Source organism: Aegilops tauschii, chromosome 2 (genome assembly GCF_002575655.3).
Source record: "Aegilops tauschii subsp. strangulata cultivar AL8/78 chromosome 2, Aet v6.0, whole genome shotgun sequence".
Lineage (NCBI taxonomy): Eukaryota > Viridiplantae > Streptophyta > Magnoliopsida > Poales > Poaceae > Aegilops > Aegilops tauschii.
This window is the reverse complement of record NC_053036.3, coordinates 654,094,380-654,108,933: the sequence shown is the minus strand read 5'-3', so window position 1 is coordinate 654,108,933 and position 14,554 is coordinate 654,094,380. Positions and strand designations below refer to the sequence as shown.

The 14,554-nt window shown below is 45.3% G+C and overlaps 1 protein-coding gene across 1 annotated transcript; it reads left to right on the top strand.

The window, feature by feature from the left end:
• The first annotated feature begins 4,253 nt into the window (after positions 1–4,253).
• On the top strand, positions 4,254–6,051 carry LOC109745931 (germin-like protein 8-14). Its single transcript, XM_020305043.4, has one exon. The coding sequence runs from the start codon at positions 4,421–4,423 to the stop codon at positions 5,081–5,083; it is 663 nt and encodes a 220-aa protein (XP_020160632.1). The 5' UTR covers positions 4,254–4,420; the 3' UTR covers positions 5,084–6,051.
• Positions 6,052–14,554: the final 8,503 nt, after the last annotated feature.

Below are 14,554 nucleotides of genomic sequence, written 5' to 3'. Positions count from 1 at the left end.
GCCTTTAAGAGCACTTTCCAGATTTCTTCGTGCGTCGTGCCGAAGAGCTCTAGTAGCGTCTGGTGCTTGGCCGGATCGTACTCCCACAGATAGCAAGTCCGACGTTGGCTTGGAAGGACCCGACGAATGAGCATGACCTGGACCACGTTGACAAGCTTGATCTTCCTGTCTATCATGTTCTGGACGCACGTTTGGAGCCCAGTCAGCTCGTCCGAGGGACCCCAGGTTAGGCCCCTCTCCTGCCAGGAGGTGAGCCGCATCAGGATTCCGGATCGGAATTCGGGGGCCGCCGCCCAGTTGGCGTCGTGTGGCTCGGTGATATAGAACCACCCCGATTGCCACCCCTTCACTGTCTCCGTGAATGAGCCTTCGGGCCAGGTAATGTTGGGCATCTTGCCCACCATGGCGCCTCTGCACTCTGCTTGTTGGCCGCTCACCACCTTCGGCTTCACATTGAAGGTCTTCAGCCATAGGCCGAAATGAGGTGGGATGCAGAGAAAGGCCTCGCACACTACAATGAATGCCGTGATGTTGAGAATGAAGTTGGGGGCTAGGTCATGGAAGTCTAGCCCATAGTAAAACATCAGTCCACGGACGAAGGGATGAAGAGGGAAGCCCAGCCCGCGGACGAAATGTGTGAGAAACACAACCCTCTCGTGGGGCTCTGGAGTAGGGATGATCTGTCCCTTGGCAGGGAGTCTGTGAGCGATCTCCTTGGCTAGATATCCGGCCTCCCGGAGTTCCTTGATATCCCTCTTCTTGACGGAGGAGGCCTGCCACTTGCCTCCAGCTCCGGATCCGGACATCTTTGGAGTGCTTTCTCGGACGAGGGAAGGGCTAAAGCTTGGGCGCTGGAGCTCAGAGACGGAAGGGCTGAGGAGGAACCGAGGTGTGTGGGTGAGGAAAGGGAATCCTTATCCCCTTATAAAGGCCATGAATATCAAACGCCTCCCCACTCGCCTATTCCCAAGGGCCGTGCAAACAGCACGGTTGGGTCACCCACGCCCGCATTTATGAAAATCCCGCAATAAGGGGACACGATCTCTGCTTCGACAAGACATGGCAATGGCAACCGCATCTCGAAACGCGGAGCGGCAGACGAAAAATGGTTTGTAATTATGACCGGACAGACCTGATGTCACGTTGTAAAAAGCTGTCAGCGGATGGAACTCGTGTCAAAATATATTCTCTCTGCGGTTGTGTATGGTGTGTGTGACAGGTCCGGATACTATCATCGCATCCGAAGACTACCTTGAAGTTCGGATAGAAGGGAACCCGCCTTGCAATGCCGAAGACAATCTGCGCGCCGGACTCCTCGTCATTGAAGCCAGGTTCAGGGGCTACTGAGGGAGTCCTGGACTAAGGGGTCCTCGGGCATCCGACCTGTTATCCATTGGGCCGGACTGATGGGCTATGAAGACATGAAGGCCGAAGACCATACCAGTGTCCAGATTGGACTCTACTTGGCGTGAAGGGCAAGCTTGGCGACCGACTATGAAGATTACTTCTTATGTAACCGACTCTATGTAGCCCTAGATTCCCCCCCGGTGTCTATATAAACCGGAGGGGTTAGTCCGGAAAGGAGATATTCATTACCATAGTCATATAGGCTAGGCTTCTAGGGTTTAGCCATTACGATCTCATGGTAGATCAACTCTTGTAATTCTCATATTCATCAAGATCAATCAAGCAGGAAGTAGGGTATTACCTCCATAGAGAGGGCTCAAACCTGGTTAAAACATTGTGTCCCTCGTCTCCTATTACCATCGATCCTAGACGCACAGTTCGGGACCCCCTACCCGATATCCGCCGGTGTTGACACCGACACCCTTCACCCCTACACATTGTAGTCCATGGTGGACACCACTCCTGGAAAGTGTTCAGACGAGGAGTACTTCTATGCCTAGTTCAATGATACGTCCTTGTCAGGTGAGGATGAAACGACGATGATGCAGGTGGTTATTGATGATGCCGAACGTGTCGATGAGCATGTTCTCAATTTCAAGGGATCAATCAAGGGACAACGAGTGACGACATATAATGCTGATGGAATACTACTTTGTCGCCAATGCACTATTCGAGACCTATTTTCACCATCGATTCTGGGTGCGTCAAATTGTGTTCGATCACCTCGACAATTGTGTCCGGGCCTACGATGACTACTTCATCTTGAAGAAGGATGCCATTGGAAAATTGGATTATATCTGGTTACCATAAGTGCACAACTACATTTAGGATACTTGCCTATGACAAGGTTGCAGATTCCTGGGACGAGTACCTCCGGATGTGCGAAAGCACGTGTCCTGAAGCCATGGTCAGGTTTGCGACTGCGGTGGTCAAGGTGTTTGGAAAAAAGTACTTGAGAGAACCAACTATCAAAAACAATGCAAGGCTCACGGCAGTCAAGAGATGACTAGGTTTGCTCGGAGCCTTGGACTGCATGCACTCGCAATGAATGAATTGTGCAAATGATGTACATTGACAATATCAGGGCCATTGTATAGTCCACCATGCATTATTCTTGAAGCAGTAGCATCTCAAGACCTCTAGATTTGGCACTCTTTCTTTGGGATGCCCTGGTCTCACAACGACATCAACGTACTACACCAGCCTTCATTGTTTGGAAGTTTGTGTGCAGGAGAAGCTCCTCCGTGCAATTATACCATCAGTGATCATGACTACGACATGGGCTATTATATTTCTGATGGTATCTATTCTATGTCGACTACCTTAGTCAAGGTCATCTCTGATCCAAGGGGTGAGAAAAGATCTAACTTTGCACAAAGATAAGAAGGAGCTAGAAAGGATGTCAATAGGCAATTTGGAGTGCTCGAAGCCCATTTGCGATTGTTCGAGGGCTGGCAAAACTATGGGATGGAGAGACGTTGTGGGAGATGATGACAACTTGTGTGACCACGCACAACATGATTTTGGAGGAATAAAGTGACAGAGTTCGCCACGATCTGGAATTTGAGCAATGGGTGATCCTATCCAACTTCAGAGCAGAATTCGATGTCATTCGAGGTTTTTATCCAAATGCATCAAAAGATTCATCATCGAGCAACTCATTAGCAACTTCAGATGATCTGCTAGAGCATTTGTGGGTGCTTCGAGGGGAGAACTAAAAAATGTGTTAGAATAGGTTGAATTCAAACTTGAACTATTTTATCGAAAACTTTGTGTGTAAATTGTAATATTTGAATTATTGTTGCATTGGAATATTTGCACAACATGATTATGGATGAAGAATGATATTTATCTTTAATTATTTTGAGTGCTCCGGATATACAAAAACAAAGGACGAGCATCTAGTGCGTCGGGTTGGATGGTCGCCCCTTATCTGTTGTTGTTTGGTATGTGCGTTTTGGCACACATCATTGGAATTCTCCTAAGTAATTGAAGTTTGCAACATTAATGTAGTGCATAATTTTGAGTATTACATACCTCTTGTTTGGATTTAGGACATTGCTTAAGCGCATGCACTCCAATTGTATGATAAGCATACAAATATATCGAGAGCTCGTTTAGGATAAACTATAGGCAATTTCATCTCTATCCCATGGAATTCCAGAGTCAAAGATTGTTTGCTGCCACTAGCCGTATGCGACAGATCGAGAGATGGGCTCGCTTGTTTTCACAAGTCATTGCGGCGCGTGTGTGCCGATTTTAGCCCCCAAACTATTTATATCTGTCTGAACAAGCCCTTTGAGTTTAGTTAGTGTTGTTAAATTATTTTAATAATCCCCCTAACGTATGACTATGTTTTCAATAATTTCTAGAAGATGTTGCATGATTCGCCAAGGTTTTAGAATTTGAGCACATGGGCGATCCACTATATTAAGGTTGGAAGCTTGAATTATTTAGGTTGCATGCACAACTCATTTAGATTAAATTATAGGTAGCACAACCAAATGCACGAATCTCATCTCTATCCCGTGGAATTCCAGAGCCCAAAGATTGTTTGCTAATCCACTAGCCGGATTGCTTGTTTTCACAAGTCATTGCGGTGTGTCATGGACCTAATTACTTAATTTAATCCCCGTGACATACGTACTGCTACCACCCAAAGAATGTTTTCAATAGTTTCTGAAGTGAACACGTGCGGTTAGCCGGCGGCGGTCTGACACACCGTCCGGTTAACCACACGCAACCGGCCTGCCTCATCCTTGACTTGACTCTAAGTTGCTTATATATATGTGGTTGATGAATTTCAAGTTGCATATATATATATGGTTGATCAATTTCAAGTTGGATTGGTTATGTACTGACTGACTGGATCAAACTCTCAAGTTTGCACCACCGCTCCTCCTCTATACTTCTCCTATATATATATATATATATATACATGAGGAGTATATGATATAAACAAGTACCGTACGGCCTCAAGAATCGATCACACACATTTCAAGTTATAAACACCATGGCAAAGATTGTGCTCCTCGTCCTGCCCTTGCTCTCCCTGCTGCTGCCCTTGCTCTTTTGGTGTGTCGCCCAGGCCCAGCTGGCCAAGGAGTTCTGCGTGGCCGACCTGGCCAGCAGCGACACGCCGGCCGGCTACCCGTGCAAGCCCCAGGCCGCCGTCACCGCCGACGACTTCTACTACCGCGGCCTGGGCACCACAGGCCCGACCGTCAACCCGTTCAAGATCAGCTTGTCCTCGGCCTTCGTCACCAGCTTCCCCGGCGTGAACGGGCTGGGCATCTCCGCCGCGCGCGTCGACTTCGCGGTGGGAGGCGTGGTGCCGCTGCACTGGCACCCGGCGGCCACGGAGCTCATCTTCGTGGTGGAGGGCACCCTGTCGTGCGGCTTCATCAGCGCCACCTCCAACAACAGGGTCTACACCAACACCCTGTACAAGGGCGACATCATGGTGCTCCCGCAGGGCCAGCCGCACTTCCAGTACAACCTCGGCAACACCACCGCCGTGGCGCTCTCCACCTACAGCAGCCCCAACCCCGGCGTCCAGACCCTCGACTTTGCGCTCTTCGCCAACAACCTCCCGTCGGAGGTGCTCACCAAGGTCACCCTCCTCGACGACTTGCAGGTCAGGAAGCTCAAGGCTCTCTTCGGCGGCACCGGCTGAGCCATCCTCTTCTCCATCTATCGTGTACCGGTCGAATTCAACTTGAATTGGTCGTGCTTGTTGTTCTCCGGCTTGATCTACTTTATTCTATCATCTTTTAGATTATTTTATTTCATTTATATGCATGCATGTATGTATGTGGGGTCAAATTTTCGAATAAATTTTCAGAAATTTTGTGCTCTGTCTTGAAGAGATTTAATTTAGAGGTAGTAGCTGTCCGGCTCTTTTGAGCTTCATCTTCATGGACCCGCTTCAGCTTTGCCGATGAAGCTGAATCAGGAAATATGAAACAAACAACTAATTCATTTGAGATCCAGGAACTAGATTCAACTTTACAAGTGAAAAATTGAATATACAAGTTCAAACAAACAACTATTTCAACTCAGCTTTGCTAGCGAAGCGAATCTACAATTGACTCGAATAATACCAAATCTGAACCAAACAGGACCGCAGAGCGCACTTTGCCAATGAAGCAAATTCACAGACAATTTGAATCCAACCAAAGCTGAAAGAAGCAGGGTCTAATTAGGGTAGAGGATTTCTTTCTAGAGTATGTTTTATTTTTATTCTTTTTGCCGATGTTGAGAGACGTACATATGATAGACAATAATAGAAGCTTTACATTGGCTTCTCTGCTGTGGAAAATGAAACCGCGTTGGGCCGCTGGAAACGCTACCACCGAGAGGAGCAAGAAGAACGTTCGGTGGTGCAGTTCGCTGGAGTGAAGCATGTCAAGTTTGGGGTTCCTACTCCACCCAACAGTGGCAGCGAGCTGACCGGGCGCAAGTTAGCCTTCGCCGCAATGTTACAGAACACTGCAGGTTCCAAGAGAAGCTTCTCTGAACATCAGGATCTTGTTTTTAATATGAATAGTAATAGTTCTGAGAGTGTAGACCTTAGGAGTGCTGGTAATAGTAGTGTTTCTTGTAAGAGAGTTTGTGGTCAGAGGGTTGAGGCAGTGCTGGGCGTAGATGGTTCTATCTGTCATGTTACTGAGGTAGTGGATGGGGGGGGGGGGGGGGGGGGGGGGGGGAGAGGTGCTACCGGATAGGAGGAGGGAATCTGCAGGAGAGGAAAAAGAGGTGGGTGACCCAACTAAGGAAGCTACCGGCCTTGGGGCTGCCGGTCAACTGACGGGTGCGTTTGATGACGCCCGTCAGGAGACATGAAAATGATGAGTTGGAACTGTCGAGGCTTGGGTCAGCCTTGGACAGTCCAAGAACTTGTGTGTCTCTCAAAGATGCATCGACCCAATGTTATCTTTCTTTCCGAAACTAGACAAAATAAAAAGTATGTTGAGAGTTTGCGTTATCGATTGGGCTTGAAATATGTTTATATTGTTTCTGTACAAGGAAAAGGTGGGGGCCTGGCAGTTTTTTGGGATGAGAATTATTCTCTTGAACTAAATAAGTTTGGTGATCATTTTATTGACATGTACATCAGCAATGGAGATGGATCTAAATGGAGATGTACCTTCGTTTACGGGGAACCAAAGGCGAGCCAAAGGTACGTTATGTGGGATCTTTTGAGGCGGATAAAACCTCTTGGCACGGGTCCTTGGTTTATGGTGGGTGACTTTAACGAGGCTATGTGGCAAAATGAGCACTTTTCTCGTCATAAGAGGTCAAATAGACTCATGGAAAATTTTCGTGAAGTCCTTTTGGAATGTAATTTATTTGATTTGGGTTTCCAAGGCGTCCCATGGACTTATAATAATAAGCAAGAAGGCGACAGAAATGTCAAGGTGCGTCTTGATCGCGCGGTGGCTTGCCCTCAATGGTCTTTGTTATTCCCTCGTTGTAAGGTATCGCACATTCTGAGCTCAAGATCAGACCATTGTCCTATTATTATTCATCTGCTGGGAGATCCCAAAGTTGGTAAAATTACAAAGCACTTGAGGTATGAATCATACTGGGAGTGGTGTTGGATGATCAAGTTAAGTCCTGCTGGACTAAAGGGATTCATGTGGAATTGGGGGATGTTGCGAATAATCTAGATAGAGTTATGATACGTCTCCGTCGTATCTACTTTTCCAAACACTTTTGCCCTTGTTTTGGACTCTAACTTGCATGATTTGAATGGAACTAACTTGGACTGACGCTGTTTTCAGCAGAATTGCCATGGTGTTATCTTTGTGCAGAAACAAAAGTTCTCGGAATGACCTGAAACTTCACGGAGATTATTTTTGGAAAATATAAAAAATACTGGCGAAAGAATCAAGGCCAGGGGCCCACACCCTGTCCACGAGGGTGGGAGGCGCGCCCCCTGCCTCGTGGGCCCCCTGGAGGTCCACCGACCTCAACTCCAACTTTATATATTCGTGTTCGGGGAGAAAAAAATCAGAGAGAAGGATTCATCGCGTTTTACGATACGGAGCCGCCGCCAAGCCCTAAACTCTCTCGGGAGGGCTGATCTGGAGTCCGTTCGGGGCTCCGGAGAGGGGAATCCGTCGCCATCGTCATCATCAATTTCATGATGCTCACCGCCGTGCGTGAGTAATTCCATTGTAGGCTTGCTGGACGGTGATGGGTTGGATGAGATTTATCATGTAATCGAGTTAGATTTGTTAGGGTTTGATCCCTAGTATCCACTATGTTCTGATATTGATGTTGCTATGACTTTGCTATGCTTAATGCTTGTCACTAGGGCCCGAGTGCCATGATTTCAGATCTGAACCTATTATGTTTTCATGAATATATGTGAGTTCTTCATCCTATCTTGCAAGTCTATAGTCACCTACTATGTGTTATGATCCGGCAACCCCGAAGTGACAATAATCGGGACCACTCCCGGTGATGACCGTAGTTTGAGGAGTTCATGTATTCACTATGTGTTAATGCTTTGGTCCTGTACTCTATTAAAAGGAGGCCTTAATATCCCTTAGTTTCCATTAGGACCCCGCTGCCACGGGAGGGTAGGACAAAAGATGTCATGCAAGTTCTTTTCCATAAGCACGTATGACTATATTGAGAATACATGCCTACATTACATTGATGAATTGAAGCTAGTTCTGTGTCATCCTATGTTATGATTGTTACATGATGAACCGCATCCGGCATAATTCTCCGTCACCGATCCAATGCCTACGAGCTTTTCACATATTGTTCTTCGCTTATTTACTTTTCCATTGTTACTGTTACAATCACTACAAAACCCAAAAATATTACTTTTGCTACCGTTACCACTACTATCATATTGCTTTACTACTAAATACTTTGCTGCAGATATTAAGTTATCCAGGTGTGGTTGAATTTACAACTCAACTGCTAATACTTGAGAATATTCTTTGGCTCCCCTTGTGTCGAATCAATAAATTTCGGTTGAATACTCTACCCTCGAAAACTGTTGCGATCCCCTATACTTGTGGGTTATCAAGACTATTTTCTGGCACCGTTGCCGGGGAGCATAGCTCTATTCTTTGAGTCACTTGGGATTTATATCTGCTGGTCACTATGAAGAACTTGAAAGACGAGAAAACAAAAATGTATCCCTCAACTACGAGGGGAGGTAAGGGCCTGCCATCTAGCTCTGCACTTGATTCACCTTCTGTTTTGAGTAAGCTTGCGACACCTAAACCTGCTTCTGCTATTAATTCTGATATGTCGCATGTTATTGATGATGCCACTTCTGCTATGCATGATACTTATGATGAAACTACTTCTATGCTTGATACTACTGTGCCACTTGGTGAATTTCTTGATGAACAACTTGCTAGGGCTAGAGAGAATGAAATTATTGAAACTGATAATATTGATGAAAGTGATGATGAAGATTCTCCCCCTAAATATGAATTGCCTATTGTGCATGAGGGCTATGTTATGGGTGAAGAAACTGCTAGAGACTTTCTTGCTTGCAATGATAGAAGTGATCTTAAGAAATTATTAGCTAAGCTTAAAGAGAAAACTCTGAATGCTAGAATGAAATATGATCCTGCTTATGCTACTTCACCTATCTTTGTTACTGATAAGGATTATGAATTCTCTCTATTGATCCTGATATAATTACTTTGGTTGAATCTGATCCTTTTTATGGCTATGAATCTGAAACTGTTGTGGCACATCTTACTAAATTAAATGATATAGCTACCCTGTTCACTAATGATGAGAAAACTCGCTACTATTATATCCTTCAAATATTTCCGTTCTCATTAAAGGGTGATGCTAAAACATGGTTTAATTCTCTTGATCCTGGTTGTGTGCGTAGTCCCCAGGATATGATTTATTACTTCTCTGCTAAATATTTCCTTGCTTATAAGAAACAGGCTTCTTTAAGGGAAATATATAATTTTATTCAAATTGAAGAAGAGAGTCTCCCACAAGCTTGGGGCACTACTAGAAAAAGGGCTGTTAGTGGCGCACCAGTTTTTGCTATTAATGACGTACTACAGGTGCGCCACTATTAACACACGACTAGTAACAAATAGTAATGGCGCACCTCTGGTGCGCCACTAGTATCCCCAGATAATAGTGGCGCACCACACCGTGCGCCATTACTATGTCCACCAGTGTGCCATTACTATGCCTCCCAGGGGGCCATATTTACCTTGTTCTCTGGGTTACTAATGGCGCACTTCTAGATAATGTGCCACTAGTGTGTTTATTGCAGTGCGCCACTAAAGTGCAGTATGGTGCACCACTAGTATGAATATTAGGAATTTTTTTCTTTTCTGATATTTGCACAGGTTACAGAATACATTACTGCACAGAATATAGACAGCACAACAAATAAACAGCAGATTCATCGAATACAATAGAAGATTAGTCTCCGAATACAATTCATCATATTAGTCTCCGAATTCAAAATACCGAACAAAATTAGAACATTACAAGTCTCGAGACCGCAAGTAGCGAGTTTGTCTTCACATTACTAGTCGATATCGATCTTCTAAACTACCATCACATAGAAGAGAGCTGCGGTCATCACGATGAGCATCATCGCGATGAAACTGGTCTTCATCCGGTTCCTCCAACGCTCCCTCCTCTCTCCTGCTAGATAGCGCGTGTATCTAGCTCCCGCCTCCGCCCTAGTGGTGTACCCTTTGTAACTGTTACTGCTGAAACGGTGAACCTGTCTCCGACACTCCTCCCAGTCGTCGTAGACTTCGGGAACCTTACCCTTGTACACGACATACGACGGCATCTCTATGCACTAGACAAACAAAACGTTAGTAGCAATTCACAGACAATACATAAGCAATATATAAGTATGCAACAAAAGGATCGGAAGAGAAAAGTAACACATTAATAGCACGATTCATGGTCCTACTAATAAATAGCATCGATTACATATAAGTTGAACGACTGTCCAAACCAAAGAGACATACAAGTTCATTAAAGTTTAATTACAACATGAGCTAATCGATATTTCAGAACTACATAGCATCACTACTTATACATAGATCATCATTGCATATCATGTTTTATTGCATTTTGACAAATCCTCGATAAATCCTAAGCAACTCAAGGACCCTCGGAGAGAGTTGGGGATTTTCTAAAATTTTCATATTTGATTTTCATCAAATAACAAGACGAGGATTTTATTTTAATTATTTTTTCTCCGAAAAATATTTCAATTTTAAAAATAAATGAGAGGAGAAAATATGACTTCTCCAAAACAATTGAAATACTGGAGAAAAAATGTTAAAATCATTTATTGGAATTTATTTGGATTTTTATTTGCAATTTTATTGCATTAAAAATATTGCATGTCTCCAAAATACTTATTTTGATTTAAAAAAATGTTCACCCTATTCTAGATTTTCTAACTAGACGGGGAAAACTTATTTTATATTTTTCTGATTTTTATTTATTTTTCTACGAATTATTTTCCACGGAACGTTTAAAAAAATGCGCGCGCGCCCGCGCTGGGCCGAGCCGAGGCCGCCGGCCCACCCAGCGCCCGTCTCCTCCATGGAGACCGAGGGGAGCACGACGCCGCCGCCGCGCCGAGTCCTGCCGCCGCACGCCTTCCCGGCCGCCCCCTTCCCCAAGCAACCGGACCCCCCCTTCTATAAATACCCCCCTCTCTCTCTCCTCTCATCCCGCCGCCGCCGCCGCCGCACTCGCCACCGCCCGCCTTGCCGAGCCGCCGCCGCCGCACTTGCCCGCCGCCGCCGCCGCACGGGAGCCGCCGCCGCCGCCGGGAGTCGCCGCCCCTCGCCCTCGCCCGCACCCCGCGCCCCGCCGGAGCACTGCCCCGACAAGGTACTGCCTCGCTGCCCCGTTCGTCGTTGCCGGTTTTTGTTAAAAAAACCCTTCGTTTAAAAAAAACCCTAGATCGGATTTTTTTGTTTTATTATTTTGCGAGCGTTCACCGAACCGTTCGTTTTAACGAACGCGTTCGTCGGTTTTTCTCAGTTAACGAACGTCCGTTCTTTAACCGTTCGTCCATTTTTCTTTTTCGTCGGATTTTTCTGCGATTATCTCAGATTCGATTTCTGATCGAATCTTCGATTCTGTTTAACTTCTCGCTCGTTTATCGGAATCAGGCGATTCAAGCGCCTAGAGTTTCGTCTCGAAATTCTCTTTCCGTTTAACCTACTCAAACAAGTTTTTGCTACAGTAAAATTTGACCTAGATCCAGATTAGTAAACGAAGCTTCTTTCTTTCGCAGTTTGACTTTCGTTGTTTCTTTCGAGTTGATTCTTTTTGCAAACCGGAGTTCTTAAGTTGAACTTTCTAGTTGGATCTTTCATTCGAGTTTTACCTGTGCATTAGATGAGTACTGACTGTATGCTTGTTTGTTTGCGATAGAGTACCCGGAGTGTGCCGCTTGTTACTTCGACTCGTTAGGTTTTGCGGATCATCAGCAAGGCAAGTAACACTTTGATCATACCTTTCATACCCAGTTTTATTGCATTAGATCTATTCCTCAAACAATTGCATGATTAGGATCTGATTAAATTGTGGGAACTGGGAAGTAGTTGAGGTAGTACCTATTACCTGTTTTCTATTCAAACCCTTGGGAGTTACTTCTACGTTGCTATTATATTGCCATGCTATGCCCGTAGACGTGGATTTGGGTTTGAGAGATATTCATGACAGATGTGAGATGTTTATTAATGGTTCAACTTAAGGTGGCAACTAAAACTCACATCTGGGTGGATTGAGGCACCTGGAGAACCCAATGTTGTCTGTTTGTATAAGGACCGCCACCCAGGCTCAAAGGGATCATAAGATTATTCATGCTAGAAACTTCCGTGTGCAGCCACAAGCTATTATGGGCTCTAGCATAGTTGAGTAGGTTACAAGATCTCTTGAAGAGGTGGACTAGCAGATGTAGGGGAAAGTAGGTGTACCGGTCCATCCAGAGTAAAGAGTGATTGTTTCTGAAAGACTGTGTCTCGGTCATCCGTTTCTCAAACATCATGTAGTGCGAGAATCAAGCGGAGGCGATCGAGTCTTGTGGGGAAAAGTGCGCAAACCTCTGCAGAGTGTACAAACTAATCATGGTTAGCCGTGTCCCCGGTTATGGACAACTTGAGTATCTAGTACCTGGATTATCATTTGAATCTCATCACCATGTTACCTTTAATTAATTTTGTTGGGTTAATGATGACACTTAATTGGGATTGATTTGGAGGTACCTTCTCAATGTTTAACAACCACCATGATAGTTAAATAAAATTTATTCCTTTGCAGTAGGATAAAATTGGCTTTTCGCAAAACTGTAACCATAGAGCTTTCCACCAGCCATATATGCATGTAGTATAGCATTATTATTGTTCATTACTCTCTATGTGCTACTTTGCCAGCATATTCTATGTGCTGACCCGTTTTCGGGCTGCAACGTTTCATGTTGCAGACTTTTCAGACGACGAGTAAGGTGCCTTAGGTCGTGGTCTTATACTCAGTGATGCCGTTGGAGTTGATGGACTCACTTATCTTCCAAGTCTTCCGCTGTTATCGTTTTTAGATGGCCTTAAGCCATGTTTATCATACTTTATCTCTTTGGAGATATTCGATGTAATAAGTGTGTGATTGCTACTCTGTTATAAATCCTCCATTTGTACTGTGCGTGTCAGCATTACTGATCCAGGGATGACACTGGTGCACAGCAGCACAGACCATTTGAGGTCTGGTCGCTACAAAGTTGGTATCAGAGCACACGCTGACTGTAGGACACGACCACTAAGCTTAAGCCCTAGAAAGCTTCTCTCTTCTCATTTCTGACCCCTCTCCACTTTCTACTCTTTTAGGAATGGCGAATGCAAGGAGCAAGTTCATGCAACCAGATGAAGACACGCCGTTTGGTCGACACTTGAAGGAAGTCACCAAGTACTTGAACATAGGAATACCAAGCATCACCGGAACCTACAACGCCACATTACCCGAAGAGGAGAGCTGGAAAATTCAAGTTATCATTCCAGGAAGGACGTTTGTGCCAGTTACTGAACCCATAAGATTGGTTTTTGAAGCACCAACCTGGAGTTTAGGGAAGAGCATGGCCGCACACATCGCCATGGGACGCATTGGAGAAGTCTACCACCAGGAGCTTAAGGATACAATTTACCAAATTTGTGGACGCCGAGACGCGCAATGGGAGATGATCAGGACCAAGAAGGATGGATCAATTGCAGCTTTCATCCAGGAGCAGAACCAACACATTCGTCGCCCGGAGAACCAGATGTGCACGGACAAGGAAGAACTGAAGAAGGCATTAACGAAGATCAAGGAGCTCCAAGAAGAACTCAAGGCTACACGCGAAGATTATTTGGAGGAAATCAACGCACTAGTAGGCAAGAATGACGACCTGGAGAAGAAGATTGGAGTATTCATGGGAAACCCAGTGCCAAAAGCAGAAGTCGACGAATGCACTTGCCCGGATAACTACATCATCATCGAGGACACCGACTCGGAACCAAGTGAAGATGACTTTGTTGATGAAGCTGGAGCAGACATCATGGAGTCTTCAACGGATCAGAATTTCTAGTAGACCACCATATCAGTAGTAGTTTTCCCCCATTTAATAGTATAGTTCAAGCACTTTGTAACGCTAGTTAGATCGATTGTTTTGCCTTGTTTGAATTGATTGAGTGATATTGATTGTATTTGTCTCATGAGCATATGGGTAGTGTTTTCCCTCTAGACCTCATTCTATTCTTAACTCTCATCTTTTCTAAACCTATCAGATGCCTCCGAGACGCGACACCGGATTTGTTTTCCCGCCAGAGATCACCCAGTTGATTCAGCAACAGAATGCCCTGATGCAAGTGTTAGTGCAGAACCAAGGCAACAACAACAACAACCCACCGCCACCACCACCTGTTGATCACTTAGCCCGTTTCTTAAGGCTAAACCCGCCGGTGTTTTCCAGTAGCACCGAGCCGATTGTTGCAGATGATTGGCTCCGCAAAGTTGGAAGGGAGTTGACCACTGTAGGATGCACAGATGCGGAAAGAGTGCGTTTTGCCGCACATCAGCTTGATGGACCCGCAGCATCATGGTGGGAGAATTATACAGCCACGCACCC

What these genes read in the sequence shown, in the direction of transcription:
- LOC109745931 (XM_020305043.4), top strand. Translation starts at nt 4,421, where the DNA reads ATGGCAAAGATTGTGCTCCTCGTCCTGCCCTTGCTCTCCCTGCTGCTG.